This window comes from Garra rufa, chromosome 12 (genome assembly GCF_049309525.1).
Source record: "Garra rufa chromosome 12, GarRuf1.0, whole genome shotgun sequence".
Lineage (NCBI taxonomy): Eukaryota > Metazoa > Chordata > Actinopteri > Cypriniformes > Cyprinidae > Garra > Garra rufa.
In genome coordinates this window covers 37,060,148-37,084,606 of record NC_133372.1, presented here as the reverse complement: position 1 = coordinate 37,084,606, position 24,459 = coordinate 37,060,148, and the positions used below count along the sequence as shown (strand labels likewise).

The 24,459-nt window shown below is 31.6% G+C and overlaps 1 protein-coding gene across 1 annotated transcript in view; it reads left to right on the top strand.

Moving 5' to 3' along the window:
* Positions 1-24,459, top strand: part of ca16b (carbonic anhydrase XVI b) — a 134,276-nt gene that overhangs the window by 100,315 nt on the left and 9,502 nt on the right. The window contains exons 12-23 of the mRNA XM_073851284.1: positions 2,278-3,037; positions 4,723-4,861; positions 9,907-9,998; positions 14,850-14,941; positions 17,343-17,439; positions 17,656-17,738; positions 17,812-17,946; positions 20,070-20,204; positions 20,287-20,447; positions 20,599-20,734; positions 22,940-23,086; positions 23,202-23,295. Coding sequence (XP_073707385.1) covers positions 2,278-3,037; positions 4,723-4,861; positions 9,907-9,998; positions 14,850-14,941; positions 17,343-17,439; positions 17,656-17,738; positions 17,812-17,946; positions 20,070-20,204; positions 20,287-20,447; positions 20,599-20,734; positions 22,940-23,086; positions 23,202-23,295 — 2,071 coding nt within the window. The remainder of the gene's footprint in view (positions 1-2,277; positions 3,038-4,722; positions 4,862-9,906; positions 9,999-14,849; positions 14,942-17,342; positions 17,440-17,655; positions 17,739-17,811; positions 17,947-20,069; positions 20,205-20,286; positions 20,448-20,598; positions 20,735-22,939; positions 23,087-23,201; positions 23,296-24,459) is intronic.

Here is a 24,459-nt window from a genome sequence, read left to right as displayed (position 1 = left end):
ATAATGATAACTACAGTTGAGGTCAAAAGTTTACATCCCCCTTTCAGATTCATTAAAAATTAGATTTTTTTTTACAAACTATTTGGTTTTCCAGCATTTTTGTGTATTTGAACCCTTTCCAACAATGACTGTATGATCTTTTTACACTGAGGACAGCTAACGGATTCATATGCAACTATTACAGAAGGTTCAAACGCTCACTGATGCTCCAGAAGGAAAAACCATGCGTTAAGCCGGGGGGTGAAAACTTTTGAACAGAATAGAGTTTTTTTTTTTTTTCATTTAGTACTGCCCTTCAGAGGCTACAGAACATAGATACATATATCCTAGAAGACAAAATAAGTAAAATTGACCCTGATCTTATGAAGTTTTCACCCCCGGCTCTTAATGCATCGTTTTTCCTTCTGGAGTATCATGAGTGTTTGAACCTTCTGTAATAGTCTGTAACTGAGTCCCTCAGTTCTCCTCAGTGTGAAAAGATGGATCTCAAAATCATACAGTCATTGTTGGGAAGGGTTCAAATAAACAAAAATGCCAGAAAACCCAAGAATTTGTGGGACCTGAAAGATTTTTCTGAAGAACAGCAGGCAGTTTAACTGTTCAGGACAAACAAGGGACTCATGAACAACTATCACTAAATAAAAAAACACAGCTGTGGATCATTCAGGTATAAACACAGTATTAAGAATCAAGGGGATGTAAACTTTTGAACAGGGTCCTTTTCATAAATTCAACTATTATTTCTCTTGTGGACTATATGTAAACGTCTTTTATGTGAAATATCATATTCAGGTCAGTACTAAATAAACAATAACATGCATTTTGTATGATCCCTCTTATTTTGCTAAAATAATTAACATTTTTAATGATTCTGAAAGGGGGATTTTGACCTTAACTGTATAACAATAACAATAAAGATATAGTTTAAAAAAATCATTCTATATTTTGAAGAATAGCAGAGGAACGATATTGTTGAATTCACTTTCACTAAAACATAAGAAACTATCCAGCTTTAGAGAGTGTCCTCAGAATGGGTCTGTAAAGCTTCAGCTCAAAACACCCCGCAGATCATTAATTATATCATTTCGAAAATGCCTATTTTAAGTGGAATCAGAAACATACTGTTTTCTGAGCGCACACATCCGAAGAACATGCACAGAAAGTGTCTGTCACAAAGCATGTCAGTACTAAACTAAGTTCTCTTTCATGTCTTATTGCGCTTAAACTCTCAAAATGCACACGAGTTTATGTATTGGCGCTTTTCCACTACACAGTACCAGCTCGACTCGACTCGGCTCGACTCGGCTCTGTTTGGTTTTCCACTGTGTAAAAGTTGTACCTGTACCTCCACAATAGTACCTGGTTGTCATAGCGACGCTGCAAGAAACTGCCGTGATGTAATCTTCTACGCGACACACACCCGCTGTCTGCACCTCCTCGTTTGACCACGGCGTATTCTTCCGAGTTGCCATAATATGTAATGGATTGGATATGTCACGCAATCTCTGGCCAAACTTTTTAAAAATGGCGGGGTTATTCTGGATACTATTGCTGGCGCGTGCAATGATGACGCAGTGAATAGTGACGATTCTCTCTGACCAATCAGCAGTCTGCTGTGTTTTCACGTCACATTTTAGTATCGCCTCAGCTCGCCTCAGCTCGCTTGGAACCTCGCCGGAGGTGGTACGAAAAAAAGTACCTGGAAGCCGGTACAGGTACAACTTTTACACAGTGGAAAACCAAACAGAGCCGAGTCGAGTCGAGCCGAGGCGAGCTGAGGCGAGCTGGTACTGTGTAGTGGAAAGCGCCATTAAATACACACATGAGTTACAAAAACAGTCGGTTATGTCTGTAAAGGTAAACAGCTTAGATCTGTGTGGCAGCAGCGTAAATAAATCAATACATCCACTGCTCTCTTGTCTGCTCTTAGGCTGGGATGTAAATAGTGTTCTGTTTAGCCAAAGACAGAACAGTTAGCATGCTTTGCTCAAACTTTTGCAAAGGCATTAGAACTGGTACACCATTGTCGCTTGCAAAAACAAAATGGCGACACCGTGGGTGGAAACGTGCAGATTAAGGAACGGTAATATTATAATAAGATAACCTTTCTATGTCACGAGGGCGGCTCATTTTTTTCACAAGATTGCAGAGAAAGGCTCACCAAAATAGTCACTGGTGTTGTTTTTCATGTTTTCTGGCTTGGTAGATGCACCGGGGACCTGATTATAGCACTTAAACACGGAAAAAGTCATATTTTCTTCTTTCACCCTATTCTAGCCCACGGTTTCCCCTGCATCTTCAGCAGACATGGCTCCTATAAGTTCAGGCTCCTCTACCTGGACATCCGCCGGCCTTCCGTTTTCCTTCGTGTCCATGGCTACAGGAATGGGGCCTCCATCTAGCGGTGGACAGGCCACTGTAGCATCTGTGGTGACCAGCACTCTGTTGGCAGGACTGGGTTTCAGTGGCAGTGTGATTTCTTCCCTCCCCGGATCCTTTTGGCCAACCCACTCTACAGACTCAGGCCCCACGCCCACTCAGCACCCAGCCACTCCCACAGCCAAAAGCACCCCGTCTGACAGCAGCATCCTGACCTCTGAGGACAGCACTGAAGCAAATAACAAACAGGAAGAAGACCGTGAAAGAGAAGAGAAAGAAGAAGAAGAGGAGGAGGAAGAGGACGAAGATGAACAGGGAGAAGAGGAGAAGAAAAAAAAGGGGAAAGATGTGACAGGCAAGGACAAAAAGCAGGACAAGACAGTGGCCCAAAACCCAACTGCCCCTGTCCCGACTTCAAAACACAGGGAGCGTGGTCGAGAGAGAGATGATGGTAAGACTGAGAACTCTACATTGGCTCCTAGAATAGTGGAAGAGCAGGTGCCTCGTGCCACAGAGAGGCCTTCTGGTGAGGATTCATCAAAACCAACATGGTTCGAGGATAATGACACTGCAGACATGCAGATTCCCTCCAGCTCGACAGAGACCACCAAACTCACCAATGAGGAGAAGGCGCACTGGCCATACTTCATTCACACTGGTAGGTGAGCTACAGGCTTGCAGTCGAAAGCTCAATGCAACAGCAATAATGTGCAAATGGACAAAAAGACAGTAGTATTACTATTACTATACAGTAGTACTAATTTTAGTAGTGCCAAATTGTGTCCAAAAAACAATTAACATCACCTTAAAAATGTATAAAAATATTGACTAGTAAAAGATAAAATAGGTGTCAAAATTTAAAAATACATAATTTTTTATGAAGGGAAAATATACTTTTATTCATCAAGGATGCATTAAAAATATATTATAATTTGAGAAAAAGACAGTACTATTAATATTAAAATTGATGGTGCCAAATTGTGTTCAAAAAAGAATTTATATCACCTTAAATTATATTAAAATATAGATTAATATGTATAAATATACTGACTAGTAAAATATAAAATATGTGTCAAAATGTTAAAATAAATTATGGGCAAACATTTTCAAATTCAAAAACAAAAACATTGCAATTTTTATGAAAGATATTATTACTTTTATTCATTAAGGACACATTAAATTGATTACAATTTGAAAAAAGGGCAGTGCTATTAATATTAATATTAGTGGTGCCAAATTGTATCCCAAAAAGAATTTACATCACCTTAAATTATACTAAAATATGTTATTATATAAATATATAGACTAGTAAAATTTAAAATAACTGTCAAAATGTAATAATACATAATGTTTAAAAATAAAAAATTGTTCATTAGGAATGCACTAAATTTATTAAAGAATAATAAACTGTACTACAGTACTATTAATATTAATTTTAAATAAAAAAAATTATGAAAGAAATTAATACTTTTATTTGGACAAAAAAAACAGAAATCTAAATTTTAATATTAGTGGTGCCAAATTGTGTGCAAAAATAATTAATATCACCTTTAATTATACTAAAATATATATCAATATGTATTAATATAATATATATAAAAAATTTGATTTTTTTTATTAAAGAAATTAATACTTTTATTCATTAAGGACACATAAAATTGATTAAGTGATAGTAAAGTGACAGTAAAATGTTACATTATTACAAAAAAAATCTATTTCAAAATGTTAATTTTAAATTTGAAAAAGAATCGCAAAACAACCATTGCGATTTCCACGAAAATATTAAGCACAGCAACTATTTTTTGGCATTGATAATAAAAACTAAAAACACGGGAGTAATGACTGTTGAAAAAAAAATTATCTTAAAACTAATTAAAATAGAAAACTATGTGTTTGTATTTTTGATCAAACTAATACAGCCTTGGTGAGACTTCTTTCAGGAAAAAAAAAACTCCAAACATTTAAAGGGTAGTGGATGTAAATATTATTATGAAATAAATATGTATTTTAAATGTGTGTGTATGTAATAAAATGCAATTAAATAATTAGAAATATATAAATATAATCAAAATAAATCATCGGAAACGGAATATAAAGTAGTTCTATGTAATGTAATGAAGACTGTATGTGGGTTATTGTAAAATATATAATATTATATTCAAATTTATAGTTGTAATAAGCTTTGCAAAGGGAGATAATTGTGCAAAAATAGCTGTGTTGAATATGTATGAATGCAATTGCAAGCATTTATACCAAAATAGACTCTGTCAATCTACTATAAAATGGTTTAAAACGCTTCCATTTGTATTTGTTATCTTCCCCTGGTCTTTGACCACCATGCAGAGAGGAACAGCATCTCCACTGTCACCCGAGACCCGGTGTCATCATCCAGCCGGATGGAGTGGATCATCCCCCTGATGGTGGTCTCTGCCCTGACACTGCTCTGTTTGATCATGCTGCTGGCTGTCCTGGTCTACTGGAGGTAAGACACTGCTGAAAAACCACAGTTTGTAAGGCAGAGGTGAAATGGCTATTGACCAGCGCATTGTTTTTAGATCATCCTCGGAATCTAAAATCATTTCTCTTCATTTAAATTCCAAATCTTGTAACAGCTTCCACATTCAGCCTCATTTTGAAGCATTTTTTTTGTGAACGGATGCATCACCTGATTAATATTCATGACAACATGTTTTGTGGAGTTGATGCGTCTGGTCATGGTTGTGGCTGGTTTGTAAACAGTGTAAGGTCGCTCTGACCCCTGAATCCACACCTCATCTACCTCTTTCGGCTCCATCTACTGGCCTTTATAAACCTGGCTCAGCTCCCTGGAGAGTCCCAGCCCCATCTGCCCGCCCTCTCCCGGACCGCTCTCAGCCCCATGGTAACCGAATTAAAATCCTCCTATGGAGCTTCCTGCCAAATACCACCATCCTCCTGTTCAGCCTTGTGTCTGAATGTGAGCTAAGAGGTTGCGGGCCCCCTAGGGACCATGAGTCTTGTGCGGAGGGACCCAGCTGTGCTCCAATCTGTGAAGCTGACTCTTTGAGTGTATAGTTTAAAATGTGAACACACAAAAGATAAAACTGAAAGCTTTTATATTTAAATTGTTTATTTATAATTAAATAATTTATATTTTATTTTTTGTATTTTATTACAGTTTCAGTGTTATTTTTAGTAATATACTTAAGCAATAAGGTACGAGAGGCCATGCTGTATCGTGAATAAATCATGGCTGTTGCCTTGTTAGGCAACCCCTTCAGCCGTGATTTATTCACGATACAGCACGGCCTCAAGTACCTTATTGCTTTTATAAAACGGTTACCACACAATAAAAATATTAAAATCAAAAATATATATTAATTTATATATATTAAGTTGTATGTTTTCATAAAGTAAAATCATTAACTGCCTTCCGCTGTAAAAAGTAGTCCCTAACTGCTGCAGCTGTGTTTACGTTGCTAAGGGTGGCTGCTAAGGGAGTTCAATGATACACAAAACCGTTGAGTGAAGCGGTCATAGCAGTGCTGTATCATGAATACGACACAGCTGCTGACCAATCAGAATTGAGGAATGGAACTAACCGTTTTATAAAGTTTATTATTGTAATGTTAATTAAAGGGCTGTCAGATCGAGTTATCAGATTTATGTTTATATATATATATATATATATATATATATATATATATATATATATATATATATACACACACATACATATACATGTATGTTTAAAAAATATGTAACATTCATATTTATATATCATATAAATCTTACATAAATATCAATGTATGTATGTGTATGTGTTTATATATTTATAGTTTTTTTAATAATTTGTCATTTATTTAGCTTTTTTTATTTTAGCATACTTCAACTCAAAGCCAAATTTATTAATATTTTAAATTAGCTTCTATTTTTGTATATATTTTTTTATTTTTAATGTATTTATGAAATTTTTTTAATGTTTAATTTATTTTTATTTGTTTATTTATTTTTAATTTTTGTAATTGTAGTACTTCAGCTTAAACCATAATTTATTAATTTATTGAATTAGCTTTTATTTTTGTATATATTTATATATTATTTATTTTTAATGTATTTATATATTTTCAGGGTCTTTATCATTTGTCATTTTTTATTTATTTAGGTATTTTTCATTTTAGTATTTGTAATACTTCAACTTAAACCCTCATTTATTAATATTTTGAATTGATATTTTTCTGAATGTGTTCTTTTTAACCTGTTATTTATTTATTTTTCATTTTAGTAATTGTAAAACTTCAACTTAAACCCTAATTATTAATATTTCAAATTAGCTTTTATTTTTGCATATATTTTTTGTTTAATGTATTTCTATGGTTTATTTATTATTCATTTTAGTACTGTTTTACTGTTTTTATATATATATATATATATATATATATATATATATATATATATATATATATATATATATATATATATATATATATATACAAAAACATAAACTAATATTAATATATTAATACATATTAAATAATTTTTTTTAATTTATCTTTTATTTTCAACAATTTTAGTACTCACCCCTATTTATTTCAGGTAATTGCCAAGCCAACATTTCAGTTTTTGTTGAAGGTTTAATTAGTTATTCATCTATTCTTCTTTTTTTTTTTTATTACAGTTTATTTCAATCACTGATATCAGTTTTTAATAGTTTAGACTTTGTAATATTTTCAGGTAGTTGCCAAGGCAAATATAATAATTTTCATTCAAGTTCATGTTCAAGGTTTTTATCTAATATTCATATTTATTTTATGAATATATGGTAATAACCTTAGTACTTAAACTTGAAAATTAGAAGTGTTGACTTGCGAACTAGCTGGAAAAAAGTCACATTTTTCTTTTGATATTTACATTTAATATCAGATTTATTTTAGTTACCCAAAACAACTTTTTAAAGGTTTTAGTTTCAACAGGAAAAAAAAATACAAAACCAGTTTTAGATGGCCTTATAAAGCATTGCTAATTTCAATTTTGCCTGCAAGTTTCCAATCGCAAAGTAATTACGTCAGCCGACAAATCATGCAACTTGAAGGGAAAAGATAATAGCAGTTTGATTTGATCACTTGACGGCTTCATAAGAGGTTGATCAGTGACAGTAAAAGTGAATGAAAGACCGTTTGCACGGTAATCAATCTGTTAAGCGAGCAGAAGGAAGACAAGTGACGAGATGCAACCGCTCCCCCGAGAACGTGACGGCAAACGTCTTTGTGAAGACATCACCACTGTCAGATTTCAAGAACAAAGCTAGCAAGTGAACAAAAGATATTCCGTTCTCGTTTTCTTTTAACCAGAGTTCATGCGAGTGTTTACCAGAAAAGTATGCTATTATTTGCTTAAAATGAAGTTATGATGTTGCCAAGGCGATAGGCTAATGAGAGGTTTATGTAGGCAGGGATCCATCTGGATGGCTCAGAGGCTTTCAGTCTGCTCAGACTCACAGATGCCCATTAAAGACCAAAGATGCTGCACTCGTCTCGGCGGTACATTGCTACACGTACGCACGAGATCGCCTATGAGTTAAAGCAATTTCAGAGTTGACGCAGATGGGGTTTGATAAGAGGATATATTTATCTTTTTACCATTCGCCTCTTTTGCATTCTCGAGGATTAGACCGCAGGGTCCAAAACTTCACTGAAGGACCCTTCTACACCATTAGCCAAGCGTCTCTAAACACACCAGAGATCCCCCGTCGTAAAAAGGTCATTAGTGTGGGGTTCCTGTCCCCCAGCCATCCTCTCTTCTCAGTCCCCTGCCCCCCTCCTTCATTGGAGCTCAGCGAACATTCAGACCGTCTTTCTTTTTATCTCACCTCCCAAGGATGACTAGCATCTGCTCATTGCTCTGCATAAAGTACAGGTAGGGGATTGCTTATACAAATGCTGGGATATGGGAATTGCATAAAGTAAGTGATGGGGGAGGGGTCTGTTTTTGTGCACTGGAAAAGAAATAAAGAATTCGATTTTTAAAAGATCGATCCCAAGGTAGCAGGACTTGCATGTGCAAAGTTTGGCTGGATATTTGGTATCATCGCTTTGCTGTTCGTGTATATTTTATGACTCCTACAGTGAGAACTAGACGTTTGTGGGTGTCTGTATTAGCTAATGCATTTTAATTATGAAAATGTGTCAGTGATAGACTTTATTATGCATTATGAGTTTGCATAACTTTATTTTAAGGATCCTGAATGCAATTACTGTCATGCTGTTATAATCTTGATTTGTTGGTGTTGACAATTTTCCAGTTATTAAAGACAGCATGTTATGCAATACAAAGAATTAGTTAAATTAGTCTTGCAAGGTTTATATTAATAACGATTAGCTCCTATGTCTACCGAGCTGATTCATTCATCCAGTGTTTTGATTCTAAGCATTAACTGATACTTTACACACTTGTAAAAATAAAAAAAATAAATGTGTTGACTAACTACTGTACACAGGAATATAACACATTTCTGTTTTCAAATAAATAGTAATAATATATTAATAAAAAAACTAACTTTGCATTTAAAATTCTAAAATCTATCAAAAGCCTTGCACAAAAATATTGCAGATTTTCTGTTGTTAAATAAATACTTAAAAAAATAAGTGAAAGTGAATAATAATAATAATAATAATAATAATTAATTAATTAAAAAATTACATACATTTGAATTAGTTTTGCATAAAAAATCTAACATCTACCAGAAGTATTGTACAAACATATTGCACATTTTCTGTTGTCAAATACATACTTAAATAACAAGTAGAACTTAATAATAATCATTCATGAAAATGTAAATTAAATTTTGGATTAAAAAAAATCTAAAATCTACCAAAAGCCTTGAAAAAAAATATTGCACATTTTCAGTTTTTAAATAAATACCTAAATAATAAGTAAAACTTAATAATAATTCATAAATGTAAATAAATTTGAACTCATTTTGCATAAAAAAATCTAAAATCTACCAAAAGCCTTGTACAAATATATTGCACATTTTCTGTTTTCAAATAAATACTTAAATAATAAGTGAAACTGAATAAATTGTAACTAATTTTGCCTAAAAAAATCTGAAATCTACAAAAAGCCTTGTACAATAATATTGCACATTTTCTGTTTTCAAATGTTTCTTTTTTATTGCTATTTTGTGACAATACTAAAATAATAATAATTTAAAAACAAATTGTGTACAAACCTTGTGATTCAGTTGTATTCTGTCATTTGTACAGTATATTTAGACAGTATGCTTGAAATACTCATTCTTTTGTGGTAATGGACTGATATCAGAGTTGAGACTAAAATTGCAGGCTATTGAACAGAAACACGGGTCAAAACAGCACAAACAAGAGTGTACGGCTTGACATCTAAAGTGGTTTGTAAATTAGACTCTGATGTTAAGTGATCACCAAACAACAATTCTCAGGAAGCAGGAGGCTTTCTCAGAATTAAGGAGCTGTCTAAAATCATCCTGATTACCTGCAATCCACTAACCGTGACCGTTTCTGTTCATAGGAGATTCTTCCAGACTGCACATGTGTATATTGAAGACAGAAACTCTCCCAGAGTGATCCGCAATGACAGCTTCCCTGTCCTGTCTACAACGGGTGAGTAGCTGAACAAACATACATGAAAATACACCATGCTGCAAGAGCTTATATCTTACATCATTTCATGGGAATTCTTTAGTTTTGATTTCATCACATGTACCCTTCAGCAAAGTTAATCCTGGAATAGGAGGAAGCTGTCTACTTAGGGAGCCAACCAGCCCAATAGGTTTTGACAAAGCTATTTTCCCCACATCAATCTACACTTTATACACCATAATGGCAAAGCAATAAACAGGTTTTTAACATCTTCGCAAATTACTTAAAAATTAAAAACCTAAATGATTCCATTGCATAAGTATTCATACTCTCATAGGGGACAGTTGAAATTTAGCTCAGAAGCATTCATATTACTTCGGGTGGAGTTAACCTGTGGCAAATTCAGTTGAATGGGTATGATTTGGAAAGGTAAAACATTTTGGTTTTAGTTTTAGCAGGTTTTTTTTCACCAGGGACGTGTCTCAATAAAAGGTCTAACAGCTGAAAATGCATATCAGATCAAAAACCAAGCCCTGAGGTAAAAAAACTTCAATGTAGACAGCTAGAGACAGGATTGCATCAAGCCACACATCTAGGGAAGAGTTCAGAAAAAACGTCTGCTGCATCGAAGGTTCACAGAAGCATGGAACCTCCATTACCCTTAATGGAAGAAGTTTGAAACAACCAGGACTCTTCCTAGAGCTGGCCTCCTGGACAAACTGAGCAATTGATGGAGAAGGACCTTGGCTAGAGTAGTGACCAAGAACCTAATGATCACTTTTGTTGAGCTCCATGATCATGCAGATGGGAGAAACAGAAACAGAGCAAACATCACTGCAACAATCCACGGGCTTTATGGCCGTGTGGCAAGACTTAATCCTCTCCTCAGTGAAAACACACTTAAAATTTGCAAAAAAAAAAAAAAAAGAACCTAAAGAACCTTCATACTGTGAGAAACCAGATTCTCTGGTCTGATGAACCTCAATTCCAAGCATCATGTTTGAAGGAAACCAGGCACTGCTCATCACCTGCAGAGTACCATCCCCAAAGTAAAATGTGCTGGTAGTACCCTCATGCTGTGGGACTGTTTTTCACTGGCAGGGACTGAGGGACTCGTCAGAGTTGAAGAAAAGCTCAACACAGCAAAATATTGAGATATTTTATAGACAACTCTGTGAATGTCCTTGAGTGGCCCAGTCACAGCCTGGGCTTAAACCCAGACAAACATTTCTAGAGAAACCTGAAAATGTCTTCCATGCCAATTAAAGAGATGAGGTGAAGAATGGCAGATAATTGCCAAAAGTTGATGTTGCATCATACCCAAAAAGACTTGAGGCTGTAAAGGTGCTTTAGCTAAATACTGAGTAAAGGGTATGAATATTTATGCAATGCATTGGTTTCAGTTTGTTAAATTTTTAATAAATATATGAAGTTGTGACAATTCTGTTTTTGCTTTGTCATTATGGTGCATGGAGTGTAGATTGATGTGGAAAAAAGTAATTTAAAATAGTTTAACATAAGGCAGCAGCAAACCTGAAAAAAATGAAGGGGTATGAATACTTTTGCAAGGCACTGTAAATATTGCTTGAGTAGCAAATTAGCATATCACAATGATTTCTGCAGTAATGATGCTGAAAATTCAGCTTTGCAGCATAAGAATAAGTTACATTTAAAAGTATATTCAGATAGTTCTGTTAGAACATTTCACAATATTTCTCTTAGCAGAGTAGAGACTTTTGATACAGCCTTGGTGAGCATGAGAGGCTTCTTTCAAAAACATTAAATAATCCTCCAGACCCCAAACTTTCGAACAGAGTACAGAGTACATTTTTCCATGGTGTTTTGTTAAATGTTCACAATGCTCTTGTGGATTGGGACTTTCAAGCCCAGATGATGGCTTTCTGTGGGGAAAAATATCTCTTTTGTGTTCCATTGCAACGTTAAAGTCAAATTGATTTTGAACTACATGAGGATGTGTAAATAACGGCAGAAATTTCATTTTGGCTGGACTACTTCTTTTAATGATAAGAATTCCCATCCTGTGGTTTTCTCTGTTGTTGAGCGGATGCATATTTTATGTTCTGTGCGTTACTGTTTGTCAGTGGGCGAATGGAAAGTCTGATTGCTCACTTTGGGTAGTGCATGATTTTCTAAAATTGCATGAACTGCTGTTATTGCCACTCTTTTCTCTCTCTGCTTCTTTCCTCTCCTCTCTCACCGTGTGATGCAGTCCAGCTCTTGACTGACAGGTCTATATAACTGTAAGCCAAAAGAAGTAAAACTAGCCATTAATGTTTATGAGAACTCCGTTTGAGGTGATGGTTTAATGTCTCCACTGTAATAGAGAAGTCATCAACAAGCCCTGTTAAATTGAAGAAGTCGTCTGTCTGTGCATGTCTCGGTGATTTAATAAGACAGAATCTTTTCTGTTAATTGCATAGACACTGAATACAGAGTGGGGGTTGAATTGATGTGTGTTTGATCATCCTTCACAATGGCGAAGCAGTAAATGCTCTAGGGGATTCTGGTCTTTTTTAAATACGGTCCCAGCTGTGTGCTTCCCTAGGCAGTAATGAACCATACCTTTATATGGCTATTCTACGTGACAATAGACCATCGGTCTATTCCCTTTCTTTGATAGATAACTGATGAGCTTTATATGACACAGATGTGACCAAATATCATCACTCAGGAAGTCAGGCCACAAAAGTAGGCCGGATGGATTTTGGTTCAAAGTCTTTTGTCATTTGGAACAAGGGTGGTTTTTTTTACTTTTATTTTCCACAGGGGATTGTTCCATAAAAGTGACAGTAGATGTTTTGAAATGACAAATATTTGAAGTTTTGAGTTGAGTATTGAAAAAAGCAGCATGGCATGTGCAGTCACTAAATAATGTAATTGCGTTGTGTTGTGAAATGCCGATTGCATTAATCTGATGGGTTTCTTTAATATATTATTAAATATTCTGAGATAATTTGGTGTTTTTAATGAAAATGTACAAGTTTGGAATCAGTAAGATTTTTTAAAGTAAATTAATACTTTTATTCAATAAAAATGCATTAAATTGATCAACATTATACATTTTTTACAAGTAAATGCTTTTTTTATATTTATTTATTATTATTTTTTTTTAAGTTGTCAAAAGTCCTGGGAAAAAAATGAATCACAGTTTCCACAAAAATATTGATATATCAAAAATATTATTAAAAAAAGAACTGAATAATACAAAAATGTATTTGTATTTGGGTATAATTTAATTAAATATTATAATTTAATACTAAGTTTATATTTTTAATTATAACCCCCTATCCCTAAATATTAGAATTAAAAAATATTTTAATGTTAAGTTTATATTTATTATATTTAATTTATATTTTATTATGTTAAACTCAATACTAAATATTCTGTGATTAATTTGATTTGTTGACTTTGAATTTGTCAAAAAATTCTGAGAAAAAATTACACACACTTTCCACAAAAATATTAAGCAGCACAATATGTATTATTGAACCCTATCCCTAAATATGATTTATATGAATTATATGATTTTATAATGAAATTATAATTTAGTATTACGTTTATATTTTTAATTATAAATGTTTGTCAATTGCATTAATCTGGTGTTTTGGGGTATGTTCTTAAATATTCTGTAATAATTTGGTATATTTAATGAAAATATACACGTTTGGAATTAGTACGATTTTTATAAGAGTAAAAATAAAAATAGAAGGATGCTTTAAAATAATAACTTTTTTTTTAATTTAAATTTAAATTTTTTTTTTTTAATTCATAGATTTTTTACATAGTTATAAGTAAATGCTGCTTATTTATTTATGTATTTATTTTATTTTATTTATTTATTTTTTACTTTTTAAGTTATAAAAATATCCTGAGAAAAAACTATTAAGCAGCACAATATATATATTATTAAAAAGAATTGCATAATCCAATAATGTGTTTGTATTTGGATATAAATTATTGATATTATTAGGTTTATATTTTTAATTATAAATGTGTGTCAATTGCATTAATGTGGTGTTTTGCAGTAAATTAAATTGAAGTATATTAGTATATTAAATATTAAATAATCTGTAATAATTTGGTATATTTAACGAAAATATGCAAGTTCAGAATCAGTACGTTTTTTTTTTAAAGTTAATTCATTCTTTTATCCGACAAGGATGCATTAAATTAATTAACATTATTATTTTTTATTTCATAGATTTTAATATAGTTCCAAGTAAATGATAATTATTTTTATTTTTTTATTTTTTTCAACTTTCAAGTTCAAAATCCTGGGGAAAAAACTGAATCACAGTATCCACAAAAATATTGAGCAGCACAGTATATGTGATTAAAAAGAATTGTACCAAAAATAATTACAAAATTATAAAAATATTTAACCATTTATATTTATTACTAAGTTTATATTTTTTAATTATAAACCACTGTCTAAATATGAGAAAAATCTAAAAAATATTTCAATTGAATATTATAATTTAATATTAAAATTATATTTTTAAGTACAACCCCCTAAATATGAGGAAATTAATATTTTATGTAATATTTTACTTTAATGTTATAATTAAATGGCAAGTTTATATATATTTTTTTATATATATTATTTATATATATATATATATATATACATATATATATATATATATACATATATTTTTTTTTGTTTATTTATATATATATTTTTTTTTTTATTATAAATAAAAAAAAATGTATAAACCTGTATTCCTAAATATGAGGAAGAAAATATTTCTAGGTATTTCTAAATTCATTTATCATCAATTTGTCTTTTGTCAAAATGTTTGACTTTAAATAGGCAGATGTAGTATGATGCATGCATGTTCTGTGTTTCAGATGACCTGGAGGCTGTGCCAGTCAGGCAGTTCATCAAACACATCATGGAGCTGTACTCCAACAACCAGCATGGCTTTTCTCAGGAGTTCGATGTGAGTATGGTCTTTGTAGTTGGAGCGTGTGAGAATGTGTGTGTACGTGCTCTGTACGTGTACCGGTGCTCCCAGTAGCACAGAGGCACAGATGGCTATGGGAAAAGGACTAATTAAAGAGGAGAGCCTCATTAAAATCACTCCTCTCGCTGGAGGAATCTATGCAGGAATGCCGAAAAGCTTGAGTCTGGTTCATGCCCACAGCAAACATTTACAAGATCTGAATCCAATATGGACACATCCAAAAGCAAGAACTGGGTCTCCTAAAGAAGATTTACTTAATAACTTTGACAATTACCACCATGTGAGATGCAGTAGGTATCCATTCGTCAGAGGTGCTTTGTTTTACAGATAGATATATAGAAAGACAAAATCTGCAGGGCAGATTAATGTCTGCTTCATTACGGCTCGCTGGGGAGCTAATTATTATGCGGCTGTGTAAAATTTATTTCAAATTGCATTGATGTGACAATAATTAAATTATTTGGACAAATGGGGCAATTTATGTAAATTCTAATCAAAGTGTGGCTAATTACTGGAATAATTAACTAATTATTTTGTAAAAGAGTCTTAAATAATTTTCCAATAATATGGTCAACAAAATTTCAGCAAAGCAATTCTATCAGGACTGCATTCGTAAGTAAATAATCTATGATTATTTAATTGTCACATGACCTTGTGTATAACCCATGTGAAATCCAGTCATAAGTAGCACGGATATATTTGTAGCAATAGCCAAAATACATAGGCAATAGGTCAAAATAATACATTTTTCTTTTACGCCTAAAATCATTCTGATATTAAGTAAAGATCATGTTCCATGAAGATATTTTGGAAAAGTCCTACCATTAATATATCAAAACTTCAATTTTGATTAGTAATATGCATTGCTAAGAACTACATTTGGACAACTTTAAATGTGATTTTCTCAATAATTCGATTTTTTTGCACCCTCAGATATTCAAATAGTTACATCTTGACTAAATATTATCCTATTATAACAAACCATACATACACTTACTTAGAATTTTTTGTCTTGTTTCCAGCAAAAATATCTAAAAAATCTTAAAACGAGAAGGATTTTCTAAATGAGTAAAAATTATAGTCTTGTTTTCAAAAACTCACTTAATTTTGACTAGTTTTTTCTGAAAACAAAAAAATAATTTTTACTCGTCTAGATTTAGCTTCTTGATTTAAGATTTTTTTTTTTTTTTTTTTTTAGATATTTTGGCTGGAAACAAGACAAAAAAATCTAAGAAAGAAATGCATTTTCTTGCAGTGTATGACTGGTTTTGTTGTCATTGTGTTCACACTGCAAAAAATGCTTTTTCTTAGATTTTGTGTCTTGTTTCCAGCCAAAATATCAAAAAATTCTTAAATCAGGAAGGATTTTTATTATATAGAAATAATTACATAATTAAATAGAATTATATAATTATACAGAACTATATAATTATATAGAATTGTATAGAAAAATTCTTAAATCAAAAAGCATATTTTTTGCAGACAAGTAAGAATTATTTTCTTGTTTTCAGAAAAAGCAAGTCAAAATTAAGTGCAAAAATAATCTGCCAATGGGGTAAGCAAAAATAATCTTGTGTTTTGTTTAAAGTAAGATTTTTTGTCAGATTATTTTGGTTGTTCTAAGCAAAACTCACTTAATTTTGACTAGTTTTTTTTTCTGAAAAGAAGAAAATAATTTTTACTTGTCTAGAAATACCTTCTTGATTTGAGAATTTTTAGATATTTTGGCTGAAAACAAGACAAAAGATTTAAGTAAGAAAAAGCTTTTTTTGCAGTGTGACCACAAAACCAGACATCCATTACAAAAAAATGCATTTCTTACTTCGATTTTTTTGTCTTGTTTCCAGCCAAAATATCAAAAAACTGTTCAATCAAGAAGTGAAAATTAAGTCAGTTTTTGCTTAGAACAACCAAAATAATCTGCCAAAAAATCTTATTTCAAACTAAAAAACAAGATTATTTTTCTTACCCCATTGGCAGATTATTTTCACACTTAATTTTGACTATTTTTTTCTGAAAATAGAAAAAAAAAATTTTTACTTGTCTAGAAAATCCTTCTTGATTTAAGATTTTTTTGAGATATTTTGGATGGAAACAAGACAAAAAATCTAAGTAAGAAAAACATTTTTTGCAGTGCATTATTTACTTTTTTTATTTTTGTATTATTTACAGTTACTCACACGGGGGAAAATGGTGAAATGTGTGAATTGCTGTGTTGTTTACTGCACTTACCTCCATATATTGCATGCACATAATATACATGTTCTATACTGCAGAAATAGAACGAGTAGCATAGTAGTATGCTATTTTCGACATTGTGTAGTCTGACAATAACAATAACCACAACTAATAATTTGAAATCATGCCTTCCGTGCAGGAGGTTCAACACTGCACATCTGAAATGAAGATTACAGCAGAACATTCAAATCACCTCGACAACAAGCACAAAAACAGATACATCAACATTGTTGCCTGTGAGTTGATTGTAATGTGACGAACATGAACATTTACCTTCTTAAACATACTGCGAATTCATTTGTGATGAAGTGCTAGCAGTGCATGCAAGATGAAGATAAAATATATTAATACCCATTTTTCACTCTTGCATGCACTGCTAGCGTTTCAAAATAGATTACATATCTCAAAGACTGATTCGAATGACACATCATTTATTGCTTTTTAATACCCAGATGATCACAGCAGAGTGAAGTTGCAGCAACTGTCTGGGAAAGACTCCAAGCACAGTGATTACATCAATGCCAACTATGTAGACGTAGGTATTTTATTGCTAAGTGCACGCTTGTTGCTGTAATGTTTGCTTCATAATTAAATATTCTCCCTCTCAGGGTTATAAAAGACCCAGGGCTTATATAGCCGCTCAGGGCCCTCTCAAATCCACATTTGAGGACTTTTGGAGAATGATTTGGGAACAGAACACCACTGTGATTGTCATGATCACCAACCTGGTAGAGAAAGGCAGGGTGAGTGACTAATAGCTACTTCATTTTTTAAAATAGACCTTGAACTGAAGTACATTTCCATCAAATTCATTTAATATGGTGAAGTGCAAGAATTTAAAGCAATAGTTCACTTAAAAATTCAAATACAGTTGAAGTGAAACGTTTACATCCTCCTTTCAGATAGTTGTTTAGCGATAGTTGTTTATGAGTCCCTAGTTTGTTCTGAACAGTTTAACTGCCTGCTGTTCTTCAGAAAAATCCTTCAGGTCCCAAAACTTTTGGATTTCTTTTGAACAGAATTGAGATTTGTGTAAATCTTTTTACATTTTGCCTAAATATTATATTTTTTTCATTTAGTACTGCCCTTCAGAGGCTATAGAAGATAGTTACATGTTTCCCAGAAGACAAAATACGTTAAATTTACCCTGATCTTCAAATTCAAAAAGTTTTCACCCCCCGGCACATGACGCAGTATTAAGAATCAAGGGGATGCAAACTTTCGAACAGGGTAATTTTTTATAAATTCAACTATTATTTTCTCTTGTGGACTATATGTAAACTTTTATGTGAAATTTCTTAATCAGGTCAGTACTAAATAAACAATAACATGCATTTTGTATGATCCCTCTTGTTTTAGTGAAATAATTAACGTTTGGCAGATTCCGAAAGGGGGATGTAAACTTTTGACCTCAAGTGTAGCTGAAAATGTACTCGCCCTTAAGCCATTCAAGATGTAGATGAGTTTGTTTCTTCAGCAGAACTTTTGAGAAATTTAGCATTACATCACTCGCTCACCATTGAAGTGAATGGGTGCCATCAGAATCCAAACAGCTGATAAAAACATCACAATAATCCACAAGTAATCCATACAACTGGGCATCCAGTCCAACAGTTAACATCTTATAAAGTGAAAAGCTGTGTGTTTGTAAGAATCCATCAAACCATTCACTAAAACATTCAACTAAAATAGTTCTTTATCCATAATATTGCTTTCGCAAGTCTAAAGCTCGTCTAATCTGAATCAGGAGAGAAATATGTACAGATTAAAGGAGTAGTTCACTTTCAGAACAAAAATTTACAGATAATGAACTCACCCCCTTGTCATTTAAGATGTTCATGTCTTTCTTTTTTCAGTCGTAAGAAAATTATGTTTTTTGAGGAAAACATTTCAGGATTTCTCTCCATATAATTGACTTCTATGGTGCCCCCAAGTTTGAACCTCCAAAATACAGTTTAAATGCAGCTTCAAATGGCTCTAAACGATCCCAGCCGAGAAAAGAAGGGTCTTATCTAGCAAAACGATTGGTTATTTTCTAAAAAAACAAATACAATTTATATACTTTTTAACCTCAAATGCTCGTCTTGTCTAGCTCTGTGTGTACTCTGTGTAGCGATTAAAAAGTATACAAATTGTAAATGTTTTTAGAAAATAAACGATCGTTTCGCTAGATTAGATCCTTCTTCTTCGGCTGGGATCGTTTAGAACCCTTTGAAGCTGCATTTTGGAAGTTCAAACTCAGGGGCACCATAGAAGTCCATTATATGGAGGGAAATCCTGAATTGTTTTCTTCAAAAAACATAATTTCCTTACAACTGAAGAAAGAAAGACATGAACATCTTGGACGACAAGGAGGTGAGTACATTACCTGTCCATTTGTGTTCTGGAAGTGAACTACTCCTTTAAGCACTGTTTACAATCTAAAACAGGAGTAAACAAATATATAGGTGAATTTTGATGCGAGAGCACAACAGGAGATTGACTTTTTCACTGGAGGAAGTGTTATTATAGATTACAAACTCGTATTTTGGTAATAAAACATCTTAATTGTTATGATGGATTTGTTTCTTGCAAACAAGCAGTTTTCCACTTACGGTATATTAATTAATGAACAGAAGTTGTGTGGATTACTTGTGGATTATTTTGATGTTTTTATGAGCTGTTTGAACCCTCATTCTGACGGCACCCATTCACTCCAGAGGATCCATTAGTGAGCAATGCTAATTTCTTTCAATGCAGAAACTAATGCATCTACATCTTGGAAGCCATGAGGATGAGTACATTTTCATTCTTGTTTGAACTGTTCTGTTAATGTAGATGCTGATGTTTTAACAAGCAACAGAAGATTCATTTGTTGTTTTTACAGAGGAAATGCGACCAGTATTGGCCGTCAGAGAACAGTGACGTTTATGGGAACATAATGGTGACTCTAAAGAGTACTAAAGTTTATGCTTACTACACACTCCGCCATTTCATCATACGCAACACCAAACTAAAAAAGGTGCGTTTGGCCAATTTTAGAATGTTTGTAGAGCATTGAAGCTTTATACTCTGCATTTTGACCTTTGGTTTGACTCTCCCAGGGTCAGAAGGGAAGGCATAATGAACGGCTGATTGTTCAATACCATTACACGCAGTGGCCAGACATGGGCGTACCTGAGTATACACTACCAGTTCTCAAATTCATCTTTCGATCTTCAGCGGCACGTACACCAGGCACAGGGCCCGTTCTAGTTCACTGCAGGTACTGTCTGCTATGGAAAAACCAAGCGTGTAAAGCTGTTCAAGGTTTTCCTCCCTACATCATTTTAAGTAGGATGGTTGGAAGTGTGAGGCTTTTGTAGCAAAATGAGATGTCATTTTTATCAAAGCATCTCTTTTTCTGTGTCCCGCAGTGCTGGAGTGGGCAGAACAGGCACATACATAGTCATAGACAGCATGCTGCAGCAGATAAAGGACAAAGGCACTGTCAACGTCCTGGGATACCTCAAGCACATCCGAGCTCAGCGCAACTACTTGGTCCAGACCGAGGTTATTACCTGTTTGATCTAATACGCTATATTCCACATACTCAAAACGCCCACTCAAATCACTCACCGTTGCTGTTTTCTGAAGGTGATATTAGTGCACTGCTTTATACATGCTGCATACTGTGCTGTGCATACTGTATAATCCAGACTCTTTGTTAAAATTGTATGTGGCACTATGTAGCATGCAATGAAAAACAATTGCGAATGTAGTGCACTACATTTTGTCACCGGACCTCATTATTTTGCATGTTGCATATAAAGGTTATTTTTGTTGAAGTAAAATAAATGTTAAATATTAAAAATAAATGTAATTACAATAATGCTGAAATTAAAATAAAAATATTGAAAAACTAATTAAATTAAAATTAGAAATGTTTCCTTGGCTGATTAAAGTTGAAAAACAAATTAAAAAAAGGAAAAATAAAAAATATTTTAAACTTTTTAATGTTATTAATAAACATTAATTAATTTTAAATAAGAATAAATTAAACCTAAATATTGATATTTTTAAAGCACATAACAAAATTTAAAAAACATTACATAAAAATGAAGAAAAATTAGAATGAAAATATAAAAAATAGCCTCAAAACTGAAAAAAACAAAAAAAAAATACATAAACATATTAAATATCTGTTTTTTAAATATGAATAAATTAAACCTAAATAGTGATATTAAAAAAGATGAAAATAAATAAAAATTAAGATGAAAGTATAAAAAATAGCTAATTTAAAATATGATATATATATTAGTAAACAAGCAATTAAACAACTATTAAAAATAAATTTAATTGAAATAATGCTGAAATTAAATATGAATATTGAAAAACAAATTAAATGAAAATTAGAAATGTTTCCTTGGCTGATTAAAGTTCAAACACTAATAAAATAAAAAATCATTTTTTTTTTTTAAAGAATAAATTAAACCTAAATAGTGATGATATTTTTTAAAAAATCAAATAAAAAATGAATAAACATTTAATAAAAATTAAGATGAAAAAAATATAAATTAAGATGACAATATTAAAAAAGAGCTCATTTAAAATATTATATATATTAGTAAACAAGCAGTTAAACAACTATTAAAAATAAATGTAATTGAAATAATGCTGAAATTAAATATAAATATTGAAAAACAAATTAAATGAAATTAGAAATGTTTCCTTGGCTGATTAAAGTTCAAACACTAATAAAATAAAAAATCATTTTATTAATTTTTTTTAAAGAATAAATTAAACCTAAATAGTGATGATATTTTTAAAAAATCTAATAAAAAAATGAATAAACATTAAATAAAAATTAAGATGAAAAAATATAAATTAAGATGACAATATTAAAAAAGAGCTAATTTAAAATATTATATATATTAGTAAACAAGCAGTTAAACAACTATTAAAAATAAATTTAATTGAAATAATGCTGAAATGTAATATGAATAATGAAAAACAAATTAAATGTTTCCTTGGCTGATTAAAGTTCAAACACAAATTAAAATCTGAAAAAAAAAAAAAAAAAAGTTTATTTTATATTTTTATTTTAAATAACAATAAAACATAAATAGTGAAATTTACAAAAAAGGGCACATAACACAATTACTAAACATTAAATAAAAATTAAGATTAAAATATAAAAGTAAGATCTTATTTAAAATATTATATATATTAGTCTTTATATATACTAATTATATGTAATAGTATTATACATTTAATTCTAAAAATAACTAATACTCATTCAGATTTTACCTCTAATTTATTAATTTCATTAGTCACTCTAATAATAATAAAATTGCACTGTTACATAACATGGTATTGTTAAAAGTGCTGTATAAATAAATAAATAAAGGTGACATGTTATTTAGCATTTGTTAAATCCCATTTTGTGCAAGATGCATTTACTTTTAGCAGTCCAGTCAAATCGCTTTAACTTCATTATAGTGGAAATGTAAGGTCAATTCAAGTGCATTGCATTGTGGGACTCTGATTGTATACTGCAGGTTTTGGCAAATGTAGAAGGTCATTTGGGTTTAACAAGCATATGGGCCATTTACATACAGTTCGCACCCTGCATACTGAAAAATAGTGCGAGCAGAATCGCATGCTCATCCCAACATAACCCTATTTTGTTATTTAATAGCAAATATAATGTTGAGCTATCAAATGCCTAATGCAACATGGTTAGTTTTAATGAGTATGTGTGTGTGTGACCTACAGGAGCAGTTTATCTTTATCCATGATGCATTAATGGAAGCTGTGCTTAGCAAAGACACCGAGGTGCCTGCCTGGCAACTCCATAGTTATGTCAACAGCATTCTCACCCCGAGCCCCACGGGACAAACGCGCATGGACAAACAGTTTAAGGTCTGGACTTGATGACTGTGTTGTGGCTCTATGTAATTGTGTTGAGATGTTCATTTTGTGAGTTAGACAACTAACCTGCTCCTCCTTGTGGACGCTCTTGTTATTGTTCCTCCAGTTGTTGACGCAATGCAATTCTCACCTCGCTGAGTGTTTCAGTGCCCAGAAAGACTGCAACAAAGAGAAGAACCGCACCTCTTCTGTCTTGCCAAGTGAGTCGCTAAACCTTCTAAACTCATATATCAAAATCAACACTCCAGCTTCACTGCCAAACTGGATTTTGCTGGATTCTCAGTGTTCAGTGTAGCACAGTGTGGTAGCACTATTTTTTTTAACAATTAATAATACATACATAAATACATATTTTGTCTGTTTACAGTACATTTATAATTAGTATCTAATATGTATTAGATATGTGCACAAAGTCCCTTTTAATCGTAGTAAAAATCCTTAATGACATTTTAGTATTATGTACTATTGTAGTATTTATTAATATTTTGACTTACTTTAAATTTTTGTTTTTCATCAAACTTTTTTTATTTATTTAAATTGTCTGAAACTGTTTGAATGTAGTTTTATTTATATATGTTTTATCTTGTTAGCAATAACATTGCAATTTTTTTTACAGTACATTTATAATTACTATTTAATATGTATCCTTTTTAGCCATAGTAAAAATCCTTAGTGACATTTTAGTATTATGTATGTACTATTGTAGTATTTATTAATATTTTGAATATTCTGATATTTTGAGACTTCAATTTAATTTTAGTTTACATTTTTATGATTTTATAGTTTTTCATATAATTTTTTTTCCTTTTTTTTAAATTGCCAAAAACTGATTTAATGTATTTTATTTATTTATCAGTTTTTTCTATATTAATTTTTGATTTTGTTAGCAATAACATTACAAATGTTTTTACAGTACATTAATAATTAGTATTTAATATGTACTAGATATGTGCACAAAGTCCTTTTTAACCATAGTAAAAATCCTTAGTGACATTTTAGTATTATGTACTATTGTAGTATTTATTAATATTTTGACTTAATTAAAATTTTTGTTTTGCATCAAACTTTTTTTATTTATTTAAATTGTCTGAAACTGCTTGAATGTAGTTTTATTTATATATGTTTTTTTTATTCATTTTTTATCTTGTTAGCAATAACATTGCAAATTTTTTTACAGTACATTTATAATTACTATTTAATATGTATCCTTTTTAGCCATAGTAAAAATCCTTAGTGACATTTTAGTATTATGTATGTACTATTGTAGTATTTATTAATATTTTGAATATTTTGATATTTTGAGACTTCATTTTAATTTTAGTTTACATTTGTATGATTTTATAGTTTTTCATATAATATTTATT